The following is a 26609-nucleotide window of genomic DNA, read 5'->3' as shown; positions in this document are numbered from 1 at the left end:
GGTTGCAGTGGCTCACACCTGTAATCCCAGCACTTTGGAAGGCTGTGGTGGGAGGACTGCTTGAAGCCAGGAGTTTGAGACCAGCCTGGGCAATAGAACAAAACTCCATTTCTACAAAAAAAAAAAAAAAAAGAAAGAAAGAAAGAAAAAGAAAAAGAAAAACCAACAACATTAGCCAGCACATGCCTGTAGTCCCAGCTACTTGGGGGACTGAGGCTGGAGGATAGCTTGAGCTTAGGAGTTTGAGACAGTAAATATGACCACACCACTGCACTCCAGCCTAGGTGATAGAGCAAGATCCTGCCACAAAACAAAACAAATGAAATCTGTTAAATAAATAGTATACCCTTTACATAGCCTTCACAAATGTTAACATTTTACACAACCATTGTACAATGATCAAAACCAGAAAATTAACATTGGTAAAATAATATTTCTATCAATTTCTATAGTTAGTATTTCTTCTCGTAGCTCAGATTTTCTTCCTGGAATAATTCTGGAATAATTCATTTTTCCTAAATATATTCTTTAGAAGTTCCTTTAGTGAAAATCTGTTGATTCTAAATGCATTTGAAATAATTTTTTTGTTAAATCTGAAAATACGTTTATTCTACCATTTTACTTGAAATATAGTTCTAGATTATTATCTCATTTTAGTACAATGAAGATATTATGCCTTCCATTGCTGTCATTGACAAGTCTGTCAGTCTGATTGTCCACCTTTTGTAGATGGCCTGCCTTTTCTTTCTGGACTTTTAAAACTTTGTCTTTGCTTTTTGCTATTGTTCAATTTCATTAAAACCAGTTGAAATATGAATTAATTTTCTCTTTCCCACTGCTTACTGTATATATGCTTCAGTACACATGTCTGTGCATTCATAACCTTTAGCAGATATGGCAGATTTTCAGTCACTGTTTCTTAAAAATTGCTTTTTTTCATTCTTTCTGTTCTTACCTTCTCTGACTCTGCTTAGACATATATTATTCTCTTCTTAATGTCTCTTAATATTCCCTTCAAACTTTTTATCTCTTTTCTTCCTGTGTTCCGTTTTGGTAATTGCTTCAGATCTATCTTCTGACTCATCAAATTTATCTTCAGCAGTGTCTAATCTACTCTTTAACCCATGCACTGAGTTTTAAATTCAACAAGTGTATCGTTCATTTTTAACTATTACAATTTGTTCTCTTTCAAATTTGCCTAGCCATATTTATTAGTTTCTCATTTATTGCTTGTTTTGTAACTCCATTTTTATGCCTTCAAATATTTCATAGTTATTTTATATCTCATATTTCCTATATCTGAAAGTGCCTTGGCTATCTTTACCTCTTGTATTTGTTTCTGTTTATTCACAGCCTGTAGCCTGTTTACTTTTGTGTTAGGTGACTTTTGATTATGAGCTTACATTTTTGTTGAAAATGGTTTTACAGTTTTGAAAAATTGGAGAGACTAAACACCTCTACTTTCCTTCTTTCATTTATTTATTTATTTATTTATTTATTTATTTATTGAAAGGGAGTCTCACTCTGTCACCCAAACTGGAGTGCAGTGGTGCAATCTCGGCTTACTGCAACCTCTGCTTCCTGGGTTCAAGCAATTCTTTTGCCTCAGCCTCCCAAGTAGCTGGGATTACAGGCACCTGCCACCACACCTGGCTAATTTTTGTAGTTTTTTAGTAGAGATGGCGTTTCACCATGTTGGCCAGGCTGGTCTCAAACTCCTGACCTCAGGTCATGTGCCCACCTCAGCCTCCCAAAGCGCTGAGATTAGAGGCATGAGCCACCGCACCCGGCCCCACCACTAAGTTAAATATATTTGTTTCTGCTAGTTGCCAGACTTCCTAGCAATGTGGGACCAGTTTGGGCCCTCCACATGTCCCAGCACTGGTGCTGGGCTCTCAGGTCAGCAGTGTCACTTTACTTGGGCCCACAGCCCAGTTGCCAGTTGCAGCACTGAGGACACTGGTTCTCAGGGCCAACTTGCCTTATTGCTCTTGTTCCACAGGACTCCCTTCTCTGCCTTTTGTTTTTCTGGTGGTGTTTTTGTTTTCAGATCCACTTTTATTTTATTAAAGGCATTAAATTATGTTTGTTGTCATTTATCCTGAATTCAGTTGTATTTTAGTTGTATTTTCCTTCAGAGAGTCTACCAGTCTGCTGGATGTAGGAAGTGAATCTACCCATTATCAAATATACTAGTATCTATCCCCTTTACTAGGAAGACAATTAACTTAAATAAAGTAAATTAATAAATTAATAAACTTTGTGTTTCAGAGCAGTTTTAGGTTCATGGCAAAACTGAGTGTAAAGTACAGAGTTCCCATCCACCCCTTATGCCCTCTCCCACACAACCTCCTCCACTATCAATATCCCTCACCACCGTGATGTATTTGTTACATTAACAAAGCTACACTGAAACATCATCAAATCACCTAAAGTCCACAGTTCACATTAGAACTCACTCTTGGTGTTATACGGTCCATGGGTTTTGACAAATGCATAACGTCTTGTATCCACCATTGAAGAATCACACAGAATAGTTTCATTGCCCTAAAAATCCTCTATGTTCTGCCTACTGATCCCTCCCTCCCCCAATTCCTGGCAACCATTGATCTTTTCACTGTCTCCATAGTTTTGCCTTTTAGAGAATGTCATATAGTTGGGATTATATAGTACATAGCCTTTTCAGATTGGCTTCTTTCACTCAGAAATATGCATTTAAGTTTTCTACATGTCTTTTCATGGCTTGATAACTCATTTGTTTTTAGCACTGAATAAAATTTCATTGTCTGGACTACAGTTTATTCATTCACCTACTGAAGAATACCTTGGTTGTTTCCAAGTTTTGGCAATTATGAATAAAGCTGTCGTAAATATCGCTGTGCAGATTTTTGTGTGGACACAAGCTTACAATTCATTTGGGTAAATACCAAAGAGCATGGCTGCTGAATGGTATGGTAAGAGTATATTAAATTTTGTAAGAAATTTTCAAACTGTCTTCCAAAGTGGCTGTATCATTTTGCATTCCCACCAGAATGAGAGTTCCTGTTGCTCCACATCCTTGCAAGCATTTAGTGCTGTCAGTATTCTGGATTTTGGCTATTCTAATAGGTCTGGAAGTGGTATCTCATGGCTTTAATTTGTAATACTCTAATGACATATGATGTTGAACATCTTTTCCTTTTCTTCTTCCTTTCTTTTTTTTTTGAGACAGGGTCTCTGTTGCCTAGGCTAGAGTGCGGTGGCAATCACGACTTGCTGCAATCTTGAACTCTTGGGGTCAAGCGATCCACCCACCTCAGCCTCTTAGGTAGCCATGACTACAGGTGCACACCACCATATCCAGCTAATTTATTAATTATTTTTATTTTGTAGAGACAGGGTCTATGTTGTCCAGGCTGGTCTCAAACTCCTGGGTGATCCTCTCGCCTTGGCCTCCTGGAGTGCTGAGATTATAGACATGAGCCACTGGCACCCAGCCAACATCTTTTCATATGTTTACTCACCATCTGTATATTTTCACTGGTGAGGTGCCCAGGTCTTTTGCCCATTCCTAAATTGGATTGTTCATTTTCTTATTGTTGAGCTATAAGGGTTTTTAAAAACATATTTCAGTTAACAGTCCATTATCAGATGAGTCTTTTGCAAATATTTTCTCCCAGTCTGTGGCTTATCTTCTCACTTACTTGACATTGTTTTTTGTAAAGCAGAAGTTATTAATTTTAATGATGTCCAGCTTCTCAATTATTTCTTTCATGGATTGTTCCTTTAGCATTGTATCTGAAACATCAACACCATATCCAAGGTAATTTAGATTTTCTCATAAGTTAATGTCTACAAGTGTTATAGTTTTAAGTTTTACCTTTAGGTCTATAATCCATTCTGAGAACATTTTTGTGAGGAGTGTAAGATCTGTGACTAGATTAATTATTTTGTTTTGTATGTGGATATATCCATTTGTTTCTGTGCCATTTGTTGTAAAGACTATGTTTGCTACATTGTATTACCTTTGCTCCTTTATCAAAAATCAGTTGACTATATTTATGTGGGTATATTTCTGGGCCCTCTATTCTAGTCCATCAATCTATTTGCCTATTCTTTTGCCAATGCCATACTTATTACAATAAATAATATCTTAATTATTGTAGCTTTATGGTAAATCTTGAAGTTGGGTAATGTCAATCTTCCAACTTTATTCCTCTTGTTCAATATTGTGTTGGTTATTCTGTGTCTTTTGCCTCTCCACAGAAACTTTAAAACAATTTATCCTTATCTACAAAATGTTACTGATATTTTGATTGGGATTGTATTGAATCTATGGATCAAGTTGGGAAGAACTGACATCTTGACAATATTGAGTCTTCCTATCCATGAACACAAAATATTTCCCCAACTATTAGTTGTTCTTAATGTCTTTTATCAGAGTTTTGTAGTTTTCCTAATATAGATCTTATACATATTCTGTTGCATTTATACCTAAGTATTTCATTTTTGAAGGGTGCTAATGTAAATAGTCCTGTGTTTTAATTCCAAATTTCACTTGTTTATTGGGAGTACATAGGAAAGTGATTAACTTTTATATATTAACCTTATATACTGCAACCTTGTTATGATTAATCACTTATTAATTCTAAGAGGTTTTTTGATTCTTTTGGATTTTCTACATAATCATGTCATCTTCATTCAGTCATTATCCAATGCTCTTCTTCTCTTTATAGAGATGTGAGTTTCTGACCTATATCACTTATCTTCTCTTTGAAAACTTATTTTAACATTTCTTACAAAGCTGGTCTACTAGCAACAAATTCCCTCAATTTTTGTTTGCCTGAGACAGTCTTTATTTCTCTTTCACTTTTTGAGGAATACTTTTGCAGGGTACAGAATTCTAAGTTGGTGGGTTTTATTCTCTCAGCACTTTAAATATTTCATTGGTTTTATTCTCTCAGCACTTTAAATATTTCACTCGATTCTCTTCTTGTTGGCATGATTTCTGAGGAGAACCTAGACGTAATTCTTACCTTTGCTTCTCTATAGGTAAGGCTTTTCTCCCCTTTGGCTTCTTTTGAGACTTTTTTTCTTTATCTTTGTTTTTTTTTGAAGTTTCCATATGACTTACCTCCTTTTCTTGGTTATTTGGTTTTGACATTTATCTGGCTCCATGTTTTCTGAGCTTCTGGGATCTGTGGTTTGGTGTTTTACATTAATCTGGGAAAGTTTGCAATCATTATTGCTTTAAATATTGCATCCATTTCCTTCTCTTTCTTCTTGTTCTGGTATTCCCTTTATGGTATGTTACATCTTTTGTAGTTGTCCCGCAGTTAAGGCTATTCAAAAAAAATTTTTTTCAGGTTGTTGTTCTCTTTACTTTTCAGTTTTGGAAGCTTCTATTTATTACACCCTCATGCTACTCTTAGCTGAGCTGTGTCCAGTCTGATAGTGGGCCCACCAAAGACATTCTTTATCTCTGTTACAGTGTTTTTGATCTCTAACAGTTCCTTTTGATTCTTATAATTTCCATATCTCTATTTTCAGTATCCATCTGTTCTTGCAGGCTGTCTACTTTTTCCATTAAAATCCTTAGTATATTAATCATAGATGTTTTGGCAAGTATTATCTTGATTCCTAAGCCAGGCAAAGATATCATAAGAAAAAAGAAAACTGCAAGGCAGTAACTCTGAATTCATGCAAAAATTATCAATAAAATATTAGCAAATCAAATTCAACAATACATCAAAAAGATTCTACAGTATGATCAAGTGGGATTTACCCATAGCAGGCAAGACTGGTTTAACATAGGTAAGTCAATCAAAGTGACACATCACAGACTGAAAGACAAAACCACATGATCATCTCAATTGACACAGGAAGTATTCAACAAAATCCAATATCCTTTTTTGATAAAAACTCTCAACAGTTTGCGTATACAAGAAGAGTCCTCAACATAAAAAAGGTCATTTACAAATGACCTTTGGCTGAGTCCTCGCCCCACCCATGGTGTTTTAAACTCTCAGACTGGTCCCTATGGAGCCTCTAGTAATTTACCAATTACAGTTCAGGTTTTCCTGCCTCAGCATTTGTTTCCATGGAGGGTTCTACTTATGGGTTTGCTCCTGTTAAGTTGTGACTCCCCATATTCACCTCTCTCTCTAATTTCAGAGGGCAGCAATTTGCCCTGTGACCTCAGTTTCGACAAATCTAAAAAGAGTTCTTGATTGAATTTCAGTTTGTTTGGCTTTTTACTGTTGTTACAATGGAGTGGAGACTTCTAAGCTCCTTACACACTGGACTGGAAACAGGAAGCCTGCCCATTCTTTTTTATTTCTGTGTTTTCCAGGGTTTCTTGCATAACTTTTGAATGTAGCAAGAACTCAAAGGCTTTTAAAAATTTGTTGAACATTTTTGGTAATAGCTTATATATAAATAAATAAGCACCTTCTAACCACCAGGCACTCTTCTAAGTGTGTTTACATATATAATCTCATTTAAACCTCACAGAAACTCACACATAAATACTGTTTTTATTCTTGTTTTATAGACAAGGAAGCCAAAGCACAGAGAGTTTAAGTTTCCTGTCCCAAAGGAGCACAGCCAGTGAGTGGCATAACCAGAACTCAAACTCAAGATGTGCGACTAAAGAATATGTTCATAACCACCATACTGTATTAACCAGCTAACTCCTAAAAGTCCTGATCATGTTTTGACCTCATTCAGTCATAAAGAATTCAAATAGTCTAACAGATTGTTTCTCATTCTAGTTATTTTGGAAACTGCCAATATGATATTTCAATTTACCATCCAAACGTCTGAAATTACTGAAAGGAAAATATGAGTATGCACCTCCTGTATATCATTGTAAGAAAAGGATTATGTTTTCATGTAGTTTACATAGAAACTAACATAGTTTACAGAGAAGCTAATTTTTATATAGAAACTACATGAAAACATAATTCTAGAAACCCAGGAAGGTCTTCCTTCAACCATTAGAGATGCTCCTCACTGGCTAAAATGAACCCGGTGCTTGAAAAGGATCTCTACTTCCTATGAATAGAAACCGGCATGCTATTTTCTATGACAAATTAGTACCGAGTCTTACATAAATATGACTTTAATGGTACTAATGTTTTAAGCCAACCTAGGTTGTTCTGATTCCTGTTCTGAACATTGAGGTTCAACATCATTAACAGACAAGCGAAAGATAATCACTATCCTGAGGGCTTTGCCAGCTGCGTGAGTGAACATGCTGTCTGTTTTAGCATCAGCCACTTTTTGGTCTGCATTAGATTGATGGCATATTTTGTTCTGTTTCTTTATGGAAATATGGTTTATCTATACCAATAAACTCTTCTTTTTCTAGCAACCGATTCAGAGTTGAAAAGTTTATGCTGGGCACGGTGGCTCACGCCTGTAGTCCCAGCAATTTGGGAGGATGAGGCGGGCGGATCACTTGAGGTCAGGAGTTTGAAACCAGCCTGGGCAACATGGTGAAACCCTGTCTCTACTAAAATTACGAAAAAAAAAAAATTAGCCAGGCATGGTGGCATGCGCCTGTAATCCCAGCTATTCGGGAGGCTGAGGCAGGAGAATCGCTTGAACCTGGGATGTGGAGTTTGCAGTGAGCCAAGATCGTGCCACTGCACTCCAGCCTGAGCAACAGAGTAAAACTCTGTCTCAAAAAAAAGAAAACAAAAGAAAACAAAAGAAAAATTGAGAAAATACTGGATTCTGATTTTATTGGAATTCATAGTGGTAGGTTTAGGATACATTGGCAAGAGAGACAGAGCTGTTTAAATATCAAAATGCAGGATCATCTCTAATCAATATATTCTCCTTTATCAATCAAAACATAAAGAGAGTTTATGCCATCAGGTAAGCTGTTTGTTCCACCCTATCCCCACATGGCTGACAAAGGAATCATATTCTAGTTAAATGTGTACAGTGAGGCCAGGCGTGGTGGTTCATGCCTGTAATCCCAGCACTTTGGAAGGCCAAGGCAGGTGGATTACCTGAGGTCAGAAGTTTGAGATCAGTCTGACCAACATGGAGAAACCTTGTCTCTACTAAAAATACAAAATTAGCTGGACATGGTGGCACATGCCTGTAATCCCAGCTACTCGGGAGGCTGAGGCAGGAGAATTGCTTGAACCCAGGAGTTGGAGGTTGCAGTGAGCCAGTTGCGCCACTACACTACAGCTGGGCAACAAGAACTCCATCTCAAAAAAAAAAAAGGTTTGTACAGTGAGAAAATATATCTCCAAAGGGCGCAAATAACACATACCGAACTTCCTTATCTGCTCTCCTCTCAAAAAAACTCACTCTTTCCGTTCCTTAACATCACATTACAGAACATCATCTTTAAGACATGAATGCTAACCTCTTTCTGGTTTAACAAATTTGTGGATAATAAGCACCTAATGGATTACGGACAGGTTTATAGATATATTTTTGATACAGCACTAATCATTCATTCATTCGTTCCTGACATCTGCTCCAGGCTGGTGGTGGTATGGGTGTCAGACTGAGAGTCTGCACATTAGAGTGTGCCATGTACAACTATGGGGGTAAAGACAATGCATTCCGAGAGCTCAGAGAAAAGGACAAACAGCAGTACCTTCTGGAGGTGCTCTGAGAAGGCTTGAAGCAGCAAGCACTAAGGGTCACTATCTGCCCCCAAGTAAACCAAACACAAGGATGGCTGAAATGCTGGCCTGACCTAGTTAAACCCTTTCTTTCCTAGAAAGTAAGTATATCATCAAGTTTTGCAGGTTTATAATGGGTTTGTAGACTTGGCATAGCATTGGTCTCAGACTATTTTCAACAATGGTTATGTGTCCAACACTGTACTCGGAGCAGGACCCGAAAATGGGCCTCCTAGGTCTGGCATATTCTAAACCACAGTCTAGTTAGGGTGCATTGGCCAGGGACTCCCTGGATGGTATTGCAGATTGTGCACTGAACATTAATAAGAGACACCATTCCTAATACAGACATTATAGAAATGAATATTCATCATGCCAGCAAATAGCAGTAAAGAGTCTGGTTTTAACTAAGGTAGTATATCAGGACAATTTCTGAAAGATGGAAATAAAGTATCTTGAGGAGAGGATGCCTTTTTTCTAATTCATTCAAAAATCCTATGGGCAGCTGACTGCCCTGTTTTTTGTTCATTCAAAAAAGGATATAGGGAGGAAGTGGATCACTCAGTGGTGGTCTCCCCAATCATTAGTACAGGCATCCTTCAGAGTTGCCCCAGAGACGATCCCTCGGGCAAAGGCTAACAGCACTGGAGGACCAGAGGAGGAGCTGAGAGTGTAATACGAGGAAAGAAATAATACACAGGATGACTTTCCCCATGTCACTTGCTCTTGGTGTCCTCCCTCCCAGTGGGAGTTCTACGGCCCATGCCTCTTTGCCTGAACCTCCAGGGCTCCTTTTCTGTGACCTCACTCTCCACTGGCACCTCCAGCAGCAGAGGCAGAGCATTTCAACCAGAGAGCATAGTGGCTTGACTTGACCTGCTTCCAAACAAGGACCCTTTCTCATTCATCATTTCAACCTCATAGCCTAAGGAGAGACTCAAAACACTGTGGCTGGGTAAAGTAAATGAATACAATCATTAGGTAAAATGCATTTTTAGAATAACCAGTTGATTTCATTTATCCCTGACATCATTGGGATTAATGTAACAAAGCAATACATAACAGAAATCTGGCTCTTACACATGGTCAGTCATCTTTTTGGCTCTGCAACTCTTCCTTTCTCAAGAAAGGATGAGAAATGGTATGTGACAAAGGGAACTTCATTTTAAGGAATGATCAGGGGAAACTGGTTAAATTATTTTATTTTATTTTATTTTAATTTAATTTTTTTGAGACAGAGTTTTTGCTCTGTTGCCCAGGCTGGAGTGCAATGGTGCGATCTCGGCTCACTGCAACCTCTGCCTCCCGAGTTCAAGTGATTCTCATGCCTCAGCCTCCCAAGTAGCTGGGATTACAGGCACCCACCACCATGCCCAGCTAATTTTTGTATTTTTTAGTAAAGAGGAGATTTCACCATGTTGGCCAGGCTGGTCTCAAAATCTTGACCTCAGGTGATCCACCCACCTCAGGCTCCCAAAGCACTGGGATTACAGTTATGAGCCACCACGACCGGCAAAAGAGGTTAAATTAAAAGAAACAATATAAAACTTTGAATTGGAAATCAAACAAAGAATGGGTTAGTATTTATGTTAGTGACACATCATAAAAGTTAAAAAAAAAAAAAAAAAAAGGCAGGACTCAAATTACAAATTACCTCTGCTCTTGGTAATCTCAAAGTTCCTAAAATAATAACTGAAGAGCTCTCTTACCTTATAATTATTCATGATTTCAGTTAACCATGGCTTAACTGACTGTACTGTATCTTCTCGCAAGTACTTTTCAACTACAGTTCCATCATTAAAAGTCCGATTTCCCACGTGGATGGCTTGTCTCACCTCTGGGAGTGACAAAAGTTTCACATAGTAAAGCTGATCCTCAGGTTCCTGGCAGAAGGGGGCATCGGAAAGACATAGGGAACATGATTGGTGGCAGGAACAGCACGTTGGGAAAAGCTGTGAATTTCTCATAATATACAACATGAACAAATGTGATGGGACTATTAACTTGTCGCCATTCTTGAAATTTTAACTCAGAGGTTTCGAGGTAATTTAGGTGGAATCTTTTTACTAACGAGAAATCTGAATGATGTGATACTCTTAGAGCAAATACAGGATTTTCCTTTGCAGAAACTAATATTTTGCAATCTGTGACTCCCATTAGCAACCCCTCTAGAGGCAAAGATTGAGAAAACAAAAGAGGTGAGATTATCAAAATCGATTCACTCCTTGTTGGTGGTTCTTTGGAAAGAAGGTCAAATGGATCACAAGGGCCAGGGTGGTGGCATGCTGGATTTAAAGCCAAGAATTTCTTTTCTGTGTTCTGCTGTTTATTAAAACCACACACACACAAAACTGGATTAACTATAATAAAGGGGAAAATATGTCAAATGTGAAAAGAGATGATGCTTTATGAAGGACACAAGACAGAAGAAAAGTTGTCCATGAAGCTCATTAAAAAAAAAAAAAACTGCAATAAAGTCTCTGTAATAATCATTATACTGAAAGAAAGGAGTAAATGCTTTTTTAAAAAAACAGTTACACAAGGATTTAAAAAACTGTTAAAGTTTGAGTTTGACAACTCTGTGCTTCATCAACAACTTTTGCTAACTATGAATATATTATGTTGTAAAGAAAAAAAGATATCACAAATTTTGTTTCTGTCTTATCTACCACATGTTTTTCTCTTGGTAGAACCTAAATCCAAAACTGCAGCACTGGCGAATTCCACTGAAACTAACATACTTTATTTATAAACTAGTTCATAAATCAGGCAATTTAAAAAACAGAATGCATTGTCATAAGCATTAGACAAAGATTATACGAATTCAAACACCTACTTTGGCTCCTTCTGTTTGACTAATTCTACACAAAGGATACCAACTTTGGTCTACTTTTATGAAACAAACTAGTTGAATACTTTGAGAAATATTCCAGAAGGCTTGAAGTAAGGGCCATACTAAATGCATTAAACCTCTTAAGTTAAAAGTAAGACAAAGCAAATATTTTCATTAAGGCTTTGGCAGTTTTGATTATCCAAGTGTCTTAAGTACAGAACAAAGAATGTGGGCATTTTCAAGAGACTCGTAAACAGACTTGAAGCTCTGGGACCTGAGACCCAGAACTCCAATCCCAGCCTGTGTCCTTCACAAAAAAGCCTCTATAACAAGCTCTACTGTGGGGAAATTATGTTAATCAGAAGTTGCTTTGAGTTATCTGAAATATCACACATTCTCAGTGGTCAGATTATAACATATACAACACTGATGAGGAAAAGATCCTACGGGTTAGTAGACCACATCACGCAATACAGTTTGGACATGCTGGTCTAGTATAAAGTCATCTATAATATTTCCCAAATCAAAGGAAGTTCGCTTTTGCCAAAAGTTTTAAGCAAACATTATTATGGTTTTTAAAATGTTGTCATTACCGTGCACCGCAAAAAGTTATAGTAATTACTACATCCTGTAACATTCTGGAAGTAAGAAGGATCACTTGTTAAGTCGCCGTCTAGTAGTTTATCCAGTATCTAGGTTGGGAGAGAGGGAGAAAGAGAGAAAGAAAACATGAGCGTGGGTAAAAATGTGCAGACATTTGTCATTTCCTTTATTCAACAACTTTTTCATTCCTCTATTGTTTCATCCAGCGCCCACTTATTGTGCATATTCTCTGTGCTAGACACTGCCATGGCACTGGAGAAACAGCCATCAACAAAACAGACCAATGGTCCTCCCCCATAGAGCTTTCATTCTAGGCGGGGGACAATAAGCATTTCTAAGTAAATTACGTCATGTGGTAGACAGTGACAAAATCTTGAGTATGTTAGGGAATGGTAAGGAGAAAACTAAAGAGGAGTAGGAAGTATCATGCGTGTGCATGTGTGTATGGGACACTGTGGAGAGGAGGTCACAGAGGATCTCACTTAGAAGGTGACATTTGAGTAAAGACATGTTGGATGAGAGGAATAAAGCCACGCAGACATCCAGGGGAAGGAAGGTTCCAGGCAGAGGACACAGTGAGCTCAAAGGCCTTGCCTATGGAAGTAAACCTTGTGGGAAGGGTGCCTTAACATGGATCATGAACTGCTCACCAGATGACATGGAGAGAAGACGGAGGATACGGTGCAGCTCCGGGTTTCTGGAGCTGGTGGAAGTTATCTTTGGGCTGACATTAAAAAACCCAGTCACCAGCTGAGGGGGAGAGCAATCAGCATGGTTGCATGCTTTCCTCCAGCCATCGTCAGCTGCGTGGAGACAAGCACAGCCTGGCAGAGAGGGAGATTGAGCCAGGGCTGTGGTTCAGCCAAAGGAGTCGGAAGAAGTGCAAAAGAGGTTTGGGCTTGGAAATGTATGGAATGACTGACCCTGGGTTGAAGACAGGTAATTAGAGAAATGGAGACTTAAGGGTGTTAGAGATCGTGTAGAGGCAGGAGGATCAATGGATTGAAAGGTAGTGAGGGTGCAGGGCTGTAAGACTGGTACATTAGCGGAAGAGAGCTAGGACAGGAGGTGGTAGTTGGTGAAAGATGTTTGAATGTGTGATTGTGGATCAGCTGCCAGCTTTTTAGGGTATGAGAATCAGCAGCTAAGATGAAGAGGAGAACATGATCATTGAAAAACAGGAGGCTGAGGCACCAAGGACCACGTCCTAAAAGGATCATCAATGTGGATCCTGCAGTTACCAGGAATTATGACAAGAATAATGCTGGAGAGCATGACAGGGAGGAAGGAGCTCAGCTATTCAAATGAGAGAGAGTAACCAGGGGTTGGTAGACAGACACAATTGGAAGTGGTCAGAGGCCCTGTCTGAGGACAGGAGAGTCAAAGCTCAATGCTTTAGGAGGAGGCAGGGAACATGATCTGAAAATGACATGATGAGCAAGGAAGACACCTACTCCACCTATGAACCAAGAGATACAGAGAAACTAAGAGAGAGAACAGCCCCCACTCAAGAGGACCACAAGGACTGCAGCATCATCAGGGGAGAGCCAGTTTCCGGCAAAGCAAGAGGCTGAAGACATGGAGGGGGGTTGTTGATGATGATATTACATTGTAAGGAGTTCTTATGAAAGGATTCTAAGAAATGAAGTCAGCACATCTTAAAAACAATCTATCAAGTACAAAGTTAGGTCTCTTATCAGATATGGTATTATTATTCTAATTTTATGGGTGAGAAAACTGAGACACATGAGTTTAAGCTACTTGCCGAGGATACCCCACTAATAACGTCAGAGGTGAGATGATCAGGCCACAACTCCTGAGCCTGTACGCTCAACCACGCACTCACTGGCTCCCAGGAGTCAGCCTGCAATGCTTCCTACTTGCCAATTCCTTCTGGCCATGTTTCAATGTTTGAGAAATAGTCTCATTATTGTATTCATATTCTCTTTTTTTTGAGACAGAGTCTCGCGCTGTCACCCAGGCTGGCATGCAGTGGCGAGATCTCAGCTCACTGCAACTTCTGCCTTCCAGATTCTAGCAATTCTTCCTCAGCCTCCTGAGTACCTGAGATTACACGCGCCTGCCACCATGCCCGGCTAATTTTTTTTTTTTTTTGTATTTTTAGTAGAGACGAGGTTTCACCATGTTGGTCAGGCTGGTCTTAAACTCCTGACCTTGTGATCCATCCGCCTCTGCCTCCCAAAGTGCTGGGATTGCAGATATAAGCCACTGCGCCTGGCCTGTATTCATATTCTTTTTCAAATATGAAAGAACTTATTCAAGTTCCTATTGCAATGGGGATAGAGGCCAAGAATGAAAAGGGTTATCACCGTAGAAGGCGGTGTGGGTGGAGGTGGTAGTAAGTATTCTCTACCAATGCTACCATTGCTCAGGGCCCCACATCTGGTTGTGCAGCTCCATGGTGATGCCTGTGGCTAAGGGGTGCGAAGGACAGGGAACCAGCCAAAGTTCTGCTTGCTGAGCTGGACAGCCTGGTTCAGGGCTGCATCTGGAGAACTGGCCACCTCTTATCCTCACACAATGGAGGCATCTGCTTTTGCCCAGTCCTGAACCCACAGGACTGCATCACCACAGAGGAGGTGCCTTTTTCTAATATGTTCACCCAGAGGGGGCACCATAGGCCAGGGTCATTCTGAATGCACACATGATTTCTGAAACTCATTGTTAGAAATTATCTTCAACACCAATGGGAAAATAAAATATAAAGTCAACCTTGAAGAATAACTTTGCTTTTAGAAAGAGTTAAAAGTCATTTGTTGGCTGGTTGCGGTGGCTCACAGCTATAATTCCAGCACTCTAGAAGACCGAGGTGGGCAGATCACTTGAGGTCAGGAGTCTGAGACCAGCCCAGCCAACAAGGTGAAACCCTATCTCTATTAAAAATGAGAAAAATTAGCTGTTCGTGGTGGCGAGTGCCTGTCATCCCAGCTACTTGGGAGGCTGAGGCAGGAGAATCGCTTGAACCCAGGAGGTGGAGGCTGCAGCGAGCCGAGATCTTGCCACTGCACTCCAACCTGGGCAAGAGAGTGAGACTGCATCTCAAAAAAAAAAAAAAAAAAAAAAAAAAAAAAAAAAGGTCAGTTGTTGTCAAAAAAATAACATGGGTGGTTAGGACCTGTGAAGTTAAGAACTTTGTGATTCAGAAAATCATCATGGAAAAGGAGGTAATACTGGACAGAGGATCAGCCATTTTATATCTTGCAGAATATCTAAGACACCCCAGGATTTTTATAGAATGCCTGCAAATTACCATAGGAGAAATACTGTGGTGGAAATGCGGGGAACAATTCCAGTCCTTGGCCTGCCACAATCCATTTGTGTATCCTTCGGCAATTCATTGCTATCCTCTGAGGCTCGGCATTCTCTCCCCTCACCAGTAAGAGAGAGAGAGAGAGAGAGAGAGAGAGAGAGAGAGAGAGAGAGAGAGTGTGTGTGTGTGTATCTGTGTCTGTGTGTGCATGTAAATGCATAGGGACAGTAGATGACCTATCTCCAGAGTACTCTCCAGCTCTGAGTTACTACTCTTTGATTAATTAAATCATTTTAAAGGATCAGAGCATCAAACAGGTTTTATCATTTTAGGCTTGAGATTCTGACATTTATATTCCCTTGGGTTTCAGGATTTGTTGCAGTCTTCCTTTGCAGTCATTGAAACACATTTCAACCACAAGCTGTTTACTGTTCTAAGTATCATTTTATCTATTTTCCTTGAAAAAGCAAAGGTCTTGTTTTAATTCATCACTCAAGATATGGGACCAATGGTCAAAAAGACATTCCAAGCCTTCAAAGGTTTTGCCTGCTTGGGGTTCCGGTTTCTGATGTATCCGATTTGGGATAGATTCTAACCTCATGGGTCATGTTCTCATTATCTCTGAATACACAACATACCTGAACTTTTCTACAGCTTCACTAATCCTGTAGGTGTTTAGCCTGCTACATTATGTACCAGTCATCTTTCTACTTTTTTTCTCAATATGAGGCTCTCAAATGCTCTTGCTCTTGACACTGCTTTATCCCTGTGTGCTTCTTTAAAAACATATCAAATGTATCATTTGCAAATTGGTCTCATGCCACATAAAATTTGGTATTAATTCTAAATACTGAAGTTTCACTCATTTGTCCCCTCTCTGACTACCACAGCAGAAAGTTCTTGAAAATAATATCATTGCAAGTGGAAGCATGATCCTACATGTCCCCCAGGAGACCCCTCTTCCTTTGTGTTTATAATTACACAACAAATTCTGAATCCACACTTTGCAGCCACATTTAGTGTCCTGACTCAGAGAAAGGAAAGCCTGGTGGAGCTCAATAGGATGGCTCAGGACTCCCTTTGCTCCAACCATTTGCACAGCTAGCTGCTATCAGAATTCACAGCAAGGGTGGCCACTGCCTTGGTGGATTTCTGATAGTGTCCTGACACCCTACTTGTAAAATGAAAAATAACTTTGTGTTATCCTCCACCTTCTCTCCAAGGTTGCATGTCTCCTATTTTGACCTGAACTGGCTGATCTGCCGTGCTCTTAAGACTTAATATCAGATTTCTGCTTTAATAACAATAACAACATTAGATATACTGTTACAGAATGTGTCTAATAACAAACAAATTAAAGCTCTCAAAATTCAGACCTTGCCTCATTTACTACTGTGTCAAACACGATGGCTCTATAGTAGATGTGGCAAAAAGCCTCTCAGGGAGATTGTTTACACATAGCTCTGTCTGCATTGACCAAAAAAAAAAAAAAAAAAAAAAAAAAAAAAAAAAAACTTCCTGTATCCTAATATTTAGTATATTCTTACATTTTAAATAACCGAGAAAGAAAAGAGTGAAGAACATAATTATTTATTCTCAAGTTTGATTTGAGGTGAGCAGTGTAAGGATATGCACAAATACCAATGCCCCTTTGTAAGAGTTTCAAATTACTACACTTTATGATCTTTGTTCCTGACACGTGTGTCACATGTCATTTGTTACACACTGTGGTCATTTCTCCCAGCTGAAACCCTGTTTGTGGATATAAAACTCTTCTACATGGTTTAGAGCAGATGGTGAAGCATATGCCTCCACTTCCTGGGTTGCCTTTCTTCTGATTTCCATATGATAGGGTCTGCCTTGAGGGCCTCCACAGTATTTAAAGAAATCAAAACAGTTAATGAAAGACACAGTTAGATAAACACTCCAAGATGATCTCAGGCTTAAAATATAGCCAAAGTAAATTCAAAGGAACACAGACAGTCCTTTTCTTTATTATAAGGCCACTCACCTCGCCTCCCGATCTCAAATGGAATAACAGAGATATACCTTCTTAACAAAAAAATGCCTGAGCACCAAGGTGTTCCTACTGACCCGCCCCCCTCCCCAGATGGTTTTAATTGCTCAAGGGCAGCACAAGGCCCCTAGAACTCACTTCAAAGGCCTGAAACCAGTTCTGCTTCTTGATGTGTTCTATGCATTCGTCGCACTGCTTCTGGAAGTACTTTTTCTGCTTCTCATCCAACAAGCCAATTTGGTACAGGAATGCTGCATAGCCCCCTATAATCTGAGGACAAAAAAGATACACATCAATGCCACAAAGGGAGAAAAAGAGACCTTAAGGAAGCCCATTTGCTTGGTGAAATAATCCTTTGTAATTGTTAATCTTGTGCTGGTTAGCCAAGTAGGATAATTACATGCACACCCATATACACCCCACAACACACACAACAGAACACAACACAATACACACACACACACACACACATATTTGCACTGACAGCCAATGTAAGCTGACACAGTAAACTGATACGTTGAAACATTTGGTAAAAATTAAGAGATTTAAGTCATAAAGTCAACTAATATTTCCCTTATCAAGTTAGACCTCTAAGAGGAGACTTCCATCTGATAAAAAGGCTTTTAATCTCTCTAAGAGACAAAATAGAAAGTCAAAAGGAGACACCTACTGATTCAGGATCAGAATATCCATCTCCAATAGCAATTCCTTTCAGGTTGATCTTCTCCTCCTTCACAGGGTTGAGGGAATGGATGAGGTGTGCAATGGCTGGCACATATTTCCCTGCGTAAGACTGAGAAGGACAGATGTTGAAATGGCCAGTCACAAATGGATGCTAGTAAAATTAAATGTACTTAAGTTAATTAAAATAACAATGAAGGAGCAATCTTTCTACATGAGGTATACCATCTGTTTCCTAACCCTGCATTATAGATTCCATAATAGCAAAAACCTCTGTCTTCCAATTCTTTTGTCGTCTCAAATAGCACCACATGATATGTACAGGTTCGATGCACAAAAAATCACAAGTGAACATGTAATAAGTGAACATTCTAATTTCCTTCCAAAATAAAATAACTTGGGAGAACACAATTCTGCCATGTGTTAGGCATCTCTTACCAGAAAGCTCCATTCAAAGATTAGAGGGAAAAAAAATCTCGAGTTCAAAATTAAGATTTCAAAATCTGATAATGCTGCAAATTTTGAAATCAACATGTACTAATGGAATACATGTTCTGTTAGTAGAAAGGAAAATAATATTTACTGCCACTAAAATTTTCACTTAAACTCATCTCTATTTCCAACCTTTTCTAGCACAAGGTCCTTTTTCAAAATCAAAATATTTTGTAGATATCTTTCCCCCAACAAATGTGATAATAGTTCTACTTTTAGACTGTGCTGGAAGAGCTACTATTGACTCAGCAATATTTTTCAAATAATTTTGCATTTTGCATTCTTTCCATCAAAAGTTGCCTTCTTGATATCTCCACTTGTATGTCTAATATTAAACTGCAGACGTTCAAAATAAAGCTCCCAATCCCCAACCCTGAGGCAGCCTCCCTTTCAATTCATGTTAATTCTGTTTTTCTGCTGCTCAGGCCAACAATCTTGGTGCCATTCTTTATATCTCTCTTTCTCTCATATTCCACAAAAGTCAATCAGCCAAGCTTGTCAGCTCTACCTATTTTATCAAAATCTGTCCAGAGTCCAATGTCTTCCACAACCCCTTCTCCATCACATCATCTCTGGCCTGGATGACTGCAGTAGCCTCCTCATTGGCCTCCTTCTTTCGCCCTTATCCTTTAATGACTTCCCATCTTCCCAAAAGCAAAGGCATAAGGGCTAGCATGATCTGCTCCCTTCTCTACCCTCAACCCCTGCTACCCTCTTGCTCATTCCTCTCCAGCCCACTGGGTTCCACGCTATTCCTTGCACATACCAGGCACATGCCTGCCAGGCCTTTGGACTAGCTGTTCCCTCCACCTGGAATGCTCTTCTCACAGGCACCCATATATATGGCAAATTCTCTCAATTTCCTATATTTTTTCTTTCCTATTTCCTTAATACTTATCATTCTCCAACAAACTTTTACTTACTTATCTCATATACTGTTATGCTCCTACCCATACTAGAATATAAGATCCGTGAATACAGGGACATTTGTCCGTTTTGTTTACTTGAGTCCACTATGACTGATGCATGTATTTGTTAGTGCTCAATAAATAGTTGTTGAATTAATGAATCTTAAAATGAATCCACAGACACCTGAAAAAGAGCAATGCATCTATATTCAAAACAGACTAGAGACACTATGTGGATACATGTGAGTTCACAACATCTCCAAGGCTCTCCAGGGGTCTGTAAGTTCAAAGGCTGGGAACCCCTGAAAGCTCTTATTTTATCCATACCATAATCATATGCTGAAGATATCATTACTCCCATTTCCAGATGAGGACACTGAGGCTCAGAGAGGTTAAGTCGTAGAGCCAGAATTATACCTGAGCTGACTGACTCCAAAACCTAAACTCCTTCCAAGCAATGATAAAAGAATGCCATTAATGTAATTTATCCAAGATATCCTCATTGATGCAGCTCTCTTGTGCAATAATAATTATTTAGACAAAGTATTGAATCAAAGCAATTTATCCATTCATACTTGCAAGTATATTTCAGCTTCCTTGTGTAATATAAAGATATGTCCATATGTCTGAAATTTGGTTTGTTGTCTAACTGTGCTACATTCTCTTGTTAGTGACAATAAGTGAACATTTATCAAATAAAATTTCTGTAAAATGACCAAAAAGCATATTTCCCTGAGTAACCATTTTACTAGTAAAAATGTATTATTATATAGTCTTTATTCAATGATAGTTTACTGGGCAATTCTTCTGTCAAAGGCATTGACATGGTTTGCCTCTGTGTCTCCAACCAAATCTCATCTCCAATTGTAATCCCTACGTGTTGAGGAAGGGATCTGGTGGGAGGTGACTGGATCACTGGGGCAGTTTCCCCCATGCTGTTCTCATGATAGTGAGGGAGTTCTCACGAGAGCTGATGGTTTTAAAAGAGCCAGTTTCCCCTGCACATGCTCTCTCTCTCTCGTAGTATCTTTACAGCAGTGTGAAAACGAACTAATAACAGGCATTATACTAGATACTTGAGGAGACACAAAAATGAATAAAGCACAAAACTTGCCCTCATAAAGGTCACAATTGCTTTCAAAACTATATTATGGAAACCATGACTGACACATGATAGAGCAAAGTTTACCATTTCTTAGATTATGATTTCCATAATGTATACATTGCCTAGCACGAAGTAGGTAAATAAAAACATACTTGATAAATGAATGACTTATCTGGCATTACTTCTAAATACTTTTTCCCTATCAGAAATTGGTACAAATGCTAAAAAGTTTATCTTCCAGTGACATTATCACTCCAATTTTCTTGTTATAAGACCTGGTAATAAAACATCTCTCTTGACACTTTCTGACATGGAAGGGCATGTACTTTAAGTTGCTGTGTAGGTAGTCATGAGAAACGTAGGCTGAAACATCTGCATTTTTATGGCACCTTCCCCCAGTGACCATCATGTGTATCTGGGTATCTGGGATACATCCAGACAGGGAATTAAGAAGGAACACCCACTCAGTTTTTGAGCATTACTATGAGCCAGGCTACTTTACCTACTTTAAGCCAGTTTAAGATAAACATTATTTTCCAATATTTTACAGTGATGAAAACAAGGGCCCATGCATTTCATTCACATGCCTGGCTGGAATTCTACCCTGGCTTGGCTGTCTCCGCAGCTCCCCTTTGTCATATCTAATTGCATTTCAGTCAATGAAATCTTTTCTATTGAGAAGATACTCTTTAAAAAAAAAAAAAGCCACCATTATTATTATCATCATTATTCTTCTTTTAGACGGAGTCTCGCTCTGTTGCCCAGGCTGGACAGTCAATGGTCCTGGAATACACCATGGGTCTGAGGTCCCCTAAGGTGGGACTACATCTTGGGTTTATCTACTCCAGGCTTGCTAAGCTAATCATTTATGAAAAACAAAACAGTGAGATGAGTAGTACTACAACCATATCCAAAATGAAATTCTTCAATATTCAGTCCACATCTGCCAACCTCACAGTTTTTTTTTCTAACTTTCTAATGACTATCACACACTTCCTTGCTTTGTGTCAGTGTGACAAATCCGTCATTGCCTTTTTCATTAATCATTCCATTGGTTGAGTGACTCAGGCTGTCACAGAGAAGAAAATTATAGAATTATTTCTATGGAAAACAGACACTGAAACATTGTAATAAAATTTCAATTATTTTCACTCTCCTTGTTGAGAGAGTTTTGTGTGTGTGTGTGTTTTTTTTTTTTGGCAAGATCAGACTCATTTATTCTTTTTGAATCATTTCTTTCTCAATTTAATGATTCTCTGACCGCCATTAAGTACTTCAAAAGACAACTGGGTAATAAATCAAGTATGTTTTATTTTACCTCATTTGCCTTTTCCTGTATATATTTTATAGAACCCCATATTTCGGGGGAAGAATTTAGGTGTGACTGCCTTATGGATTAGAAATCGACTATATGGTCCCTTAGGCTTATAACAGTGATTCTGTAATTTTATGAACTATTGCTTCTTTTGTTCTGAGTTCTAATGAAAACAGCAACAACAACAAGAACTCTTGGTCCCATGGCTTCTCTGACCTCTCCATGGTGTTCACCAGTGTGGGCAGCAGCTGGTCAATGAAGCCCCTGAAGTCTGTGAATTAACACGAACCTTCTAACATGGGATCAGACGCTGGCCTCATAAAAGCTCAAAGCAATACCAAAACCATTTTAAAAAGAAAGAGGAAAAGTGTGGCCAGAAACTATCTGAACACATATTATTTTAGAATTTGGCAGGGACTGTCGAAGGAGAAACTCAGCCAGATAAACATAACACATCGAACAGAATTCAAACTAGGTTAGCACTCAACACATCAGAATTTTAGGATGTCCTTATTATTCCTTTCTAATTATTAAAGGAGCTTCAAGCTGCAATTTCCAGCACTGCTCTTACTTGGTTAATTTTTCCCATGGTGACCATATTTCGAGCTGACCTCCAACAAGAAGGAACAGAGGTATTAGGGTGTGTTTGTACATGCTTGTATTTGCTGGAGCTTAAAGAGGTAATAAACTTCCAATTTTCCTCCTACATCAGAAGGATCTCAGAATTCAGCTCTCAATCTTTTATTTCTCCCAGGAGAGAAAAAGGCCTCAACATCATAGTTGAATAGTAGTTTTGAATCTTGGTCTGCGATTTTTTTTTTCCAGCCTGATGGAAACCCCGTGAGGAGCACATTGTACTTGTAAAAATAGAGAGAATGCAATGTTTGGTTAATTATCCAGATGTGTAAAAACACAATGAAATTGGATGTAGAGAAAACCTGTAATTGTGTCTTTTGCCTGAATCTCTCTTTTCTTATATGTTTCAACAACATACATAGCCTACTTACTGTAACCTGCCATTTGGTTACTTTCAAGGAAGGGAAAAAGATTTCATAGCTAAAGTCCAGCTTCAATCAGCTCCTCCAGAGGAAAACAAACAGTGTCAGAGAATAATATTAAAATGGAAACAATGTCCTCTTACAGAAATTTCACATATGGTAGCAGTTACTATTGTTTAAGCTACTCTCAGTTGACTACATTTCTCTGAAGTTTAGTAGGAAAAAAATAGATACACTTATACAGTCATTCTCTGCCTTGCTTCTAGGTACACATTTCATGGCAAAAAAATTCAGAACTTTGTCAGTGATAATGAGCAATGGCTTTTGAAATGAGACACAGCTAAACCTGGACACAAAGTTTCACCATCCGCAGGCCTTAGTTCCTATCCTTTGCCTGGCAGGTGCAAAGAGGGAGTTGTCAACTTCAGCAATGGTACACTGAGGACCCTGAGGGTCACTCTAAGCTCCTTGCCCTGCTTGAACCCCACTTTCCCTAGCTACACAGGAGAAAAAAAAAATCCTTCTTTGAAGAATTCACTACTGGGCTGGTGAGAGCTCCTCTGTATCCCCAGAAGGAATCAAGGCGCACTGCCCTTCTGGAATCAGTCATATCATTCCCTTGTTCTCCAGCTCATCCCAGGCACAGACTACGATAGAGCTGCCACCCATTTATGGGAGAAGACCAGAGGGAACAAGACAGCTTAAATGCCTCAAAGAGAACTTTATACACACATTGAACACCCCAGGAAAGCCACAAAATCTGGTGAAAACCTCGGTGTAATGGGTACCATGTAGCAGCCAAGAGGGCAAGATTAGGCTAGGGTGACCTAATGTGGCTTCATCTAGCCTAGGGTAGAATCTTATTTCCTTCAGTACCATTATTTTATCTGAAGAGAGAAGTGTGGTCTTAAAATGGTCAGTTTAGAAAATTAATGAATGAGGAAAGCTGGAATTTCAGTGTTGTGGTAATCTCTATAATTTCCTAGACATTTCTAGACCATGCGTCATCTAATTTCAAGACCACATTGCTGCAATTAAAAAAAAAAGCCTTCCAACAAGAATATGACTTTATCAAAGCATCTATTTCTTTTGGAATATGGGCTTAAAAAGAAACTTGCAAAATCTACAGGCATAGACTTATAGCAAAAACATTTTGATCTATAGCCAATTTTTAGTCACATAAACTTATGCAAAAATACATGCTGCCTCCCAAATGATATATTCTTATTTTCTATTGAGAAGATACTGCTTAAAAAAAAAGCCATCATTGACAGGCATGGGTGAACAAGATGCATCCTTTTCCCACCTACTCTGAGTTCAGTGCCAATTTGGAGAAATCCAGCATGAAGCCAGGTGACTCAATGAGATGAATAAACCCTTTTGTTTAAAATGGAGACTACAGTTAATTTGACTTTTAAATAAAGAGTCTGAACACACCGGGCCACAGTCAACAAACTGAATCTTTGTTTGCTCACTGTAGATACAATTCAGAAGGATGAAGCTGCATAATAGATGTAACTTAGCATTTCTCATTTCCAACCTAAACATCTCATCTAATAAAGTACTATTTAGGTCTCTATGCTGCCTGCTCCAGCATGGTAATTCATTCCTGACAAAGCTTATAATGACTTCTGATTTACGCATATTCTTTTCCATGCAACCTCAGTATATATGTATTGACTTGATTTGGATATGCTGTACAAAAGCCAGAGATCAAACTTGCACACATTTCCATATACCCTTATTCAGTTCTTCGGTTACAGCTTAAACCTTGATTTTTGTAATATTAAACTCATTAAATAGTCACAAATCCATTTTCAATTCTAAAAGAAAATATTGGCAAGTGCAGATGAACATAACTGAAAATAGAGATTTGTCATAGGTTCAAGAGTTAAAACAGCTTGAATGTTATCTAATAAAATTCAGCAAGTTCCAAGCCTTGAGAAATAATTGCATTCCAAAGACTTCAAGTCCTTATATCACTTGAAACTTCCACTTACTCTATAAAACTTAATGATCAAAGTCAAGTCTTTATGATTAAAACAGTCTTGGCCAGAAAGACATTCAAGAAGCTAGGGAACTTCTTTTCTGTTTGTGTAAGGTTGATAACCTTAGAGTTTCAGCATTAAATATGGAAGGGGACGTTTGACTTCCTTCTACACAAACAGAATCTGAAGCAGGTCCTGGAGACAGTGCAAGCTCAAGGTGAGAGCACCCAGCTTGGTGAACAAGCATTTTGGTGAACAAGGCTGCACCACTAGCTCATTTCTTCACCACCATCTTCAGGCTCTGGAGTCTGACTGCTTAGGTTCCAATGCTGGCTCCTCCACTTTCTGGCTGGGTGACCTTGGTAAGGCATACCTAACCTCACTAAGCCTCAGTCACCTCACCGGTAAAATGGGAAGAATAATCATAGCACTTATTTTTTAAGGCAGCTGTTAGGATTAAATGAGGTAATGCATAAAACAGTGCTTAGCATGAAGTCTACCATACAGTCCATTCTCAATAAATATTCTCTAGTAAAATCTATAGATAAAATACGTGAACTAGATGTTCTTGAAGGATCCCTTGTAGCCATTAAATTTAATGATCCCAAGCCCGGGCTAATAGGATGATGGTACAGGCTTACACAGAATGCTAATAATCATAGGCCTACTTCTAGAATCGCTCTCCCACCCCACCTTGGTTGCCACCCCACTGCATGTCACTGCTTGACATTACCCTATTACAAATATCTATCCATCAGGTAGGCTCTCTCTTTACTCAAATGCAAACATGTTGAGAGTCCACCATATTGGGTTTAATTTATCAGATCCTTTCTATGGAACAATGAGCTGATAACAAGTCAGAATGGAGAGAGAAACAGAACAATCATGATAGGGATGGAAGAAGCATGGAGAAATAGAAGTTTGTACACAACAGACTGAGGAGAGGAAGACTGAGGTGGGAGGATGGCCCTGGAAAACAAGGGAGGCCAAAGGAGAGTCCCGAGGGCCCGGGACATAGTGCAGGAAGAGAAGGGCAATGAAACAGAGGAGAGAAGAGCAGAAAAGATCATTACTGGGTACTGAGCTTAATACCTGGGTGATGTAATAATATGTACAACAAATCCCTGTGACATGTTTGTCTATGTAACAAACGTTTACATGTACCCCCAAACCTAAAATAAAAATTTTTAAAAAAGAAAGGGGCTGGCTGCAGTGGTTTACACCTGTAATCTCAGCACTTTGGGAGACTGAGGTGGGCAGATCACCAGGTCAGGAGTTCAAGGCCAGCCTGGCCAACATAGTGAAATCCCGTCTCTACCAAAAATACAAAAATTCGGCAGGCATGGTGGCATGTGCCTGTAATCCCAGCTACTTGGGAGGCTGAGGCAGGAGAATCACTTGAAGCTGGGAACTGGAGGCTGCAGTGAGCCGAGATCGTGACGCTGCACTCCAGCTTAGGCAACAGAATGACACTTCGTCTCAAAAAAAAAAAAAAAAAAGTCGGGGTGGGGGAGGTGAAAAGATGCAGGAAAGAAATATCAATATTTTTATCTAAAGGCAGCCTTGCATGAACTTCATTCTATAATCATCATTATGCACTGTGCTTAGTATCGAATAAAACAAATAAACATGGCTCTCGCATACTGGGCGCTTGCCACCTAACCCAATGGGCCATGACTTCGGTAAAGGTCGTCAGACACTGTACTTCCAACAGGGACTTCACCCATGCAGATGAAGATAAAGTAGCCCATTAAGCTCCCTAATT

General features: G+C 39.1%; 1 protein-coding gene across 10 annotated transcripts in view; it reads right to left on the bottom strand.

Annotated features, from left to right (window-relative positions):
* CPVL (carboxypeptidase vitellogenic like) overlaps nucleotides 1-26609 on the bottom strand; it is a 195769-nt gene that overhangs the window by 66129 nt on the left and 103031 nt on the right. For all 10 annotated transcript variants that reach the window (XM_073009015.1, XM_073009010.1, XM_038004781.2 and 7 more), the window contains 4 exons: nucleotides 18028-18150; nucleotides 17496-17627; nucleotides 12060-12158; nucleotides 10343-10516 (listed from right to left, as the gene is read on the bottom strand). In XM_073009015.1, coding sequence (XP_072865116.1) covers nucleotides 10343-10516; nucleotides 12060-12158; nucleotides 17496-17627; nucleotides 18028-18150 — 528 coding nt within the window. The remainder of the gene's footprint in view (nucleotides 1-10342; nucleotides 10517-12059; nucleotides 12159-17495; nucleotides 17628-18027; nucleotides 18151-26609) is intronic.

This window comes from Chlorocebus sabaeus, chromosome 21, assembly GCF_047675955.1.
Source record: "Chlorocebus sabaeus isolate Y175 chromosome 21, mChlSab1.0.hap1, whole genome shotgun sequence".
Classification (NCBI taxonomy): domain Eukaryota; kingdom Metazoa; phylum Chordata; class Mammalia; order Primates; family Cercopithecidae; genus Chlorocebus; species Chlorocebus sabaeus.
The sequence above is the reverse complement of the archived record's forward strand: the minus strand, read 5'-3'. Positions and strand labels throughout refer to the sequence as shown.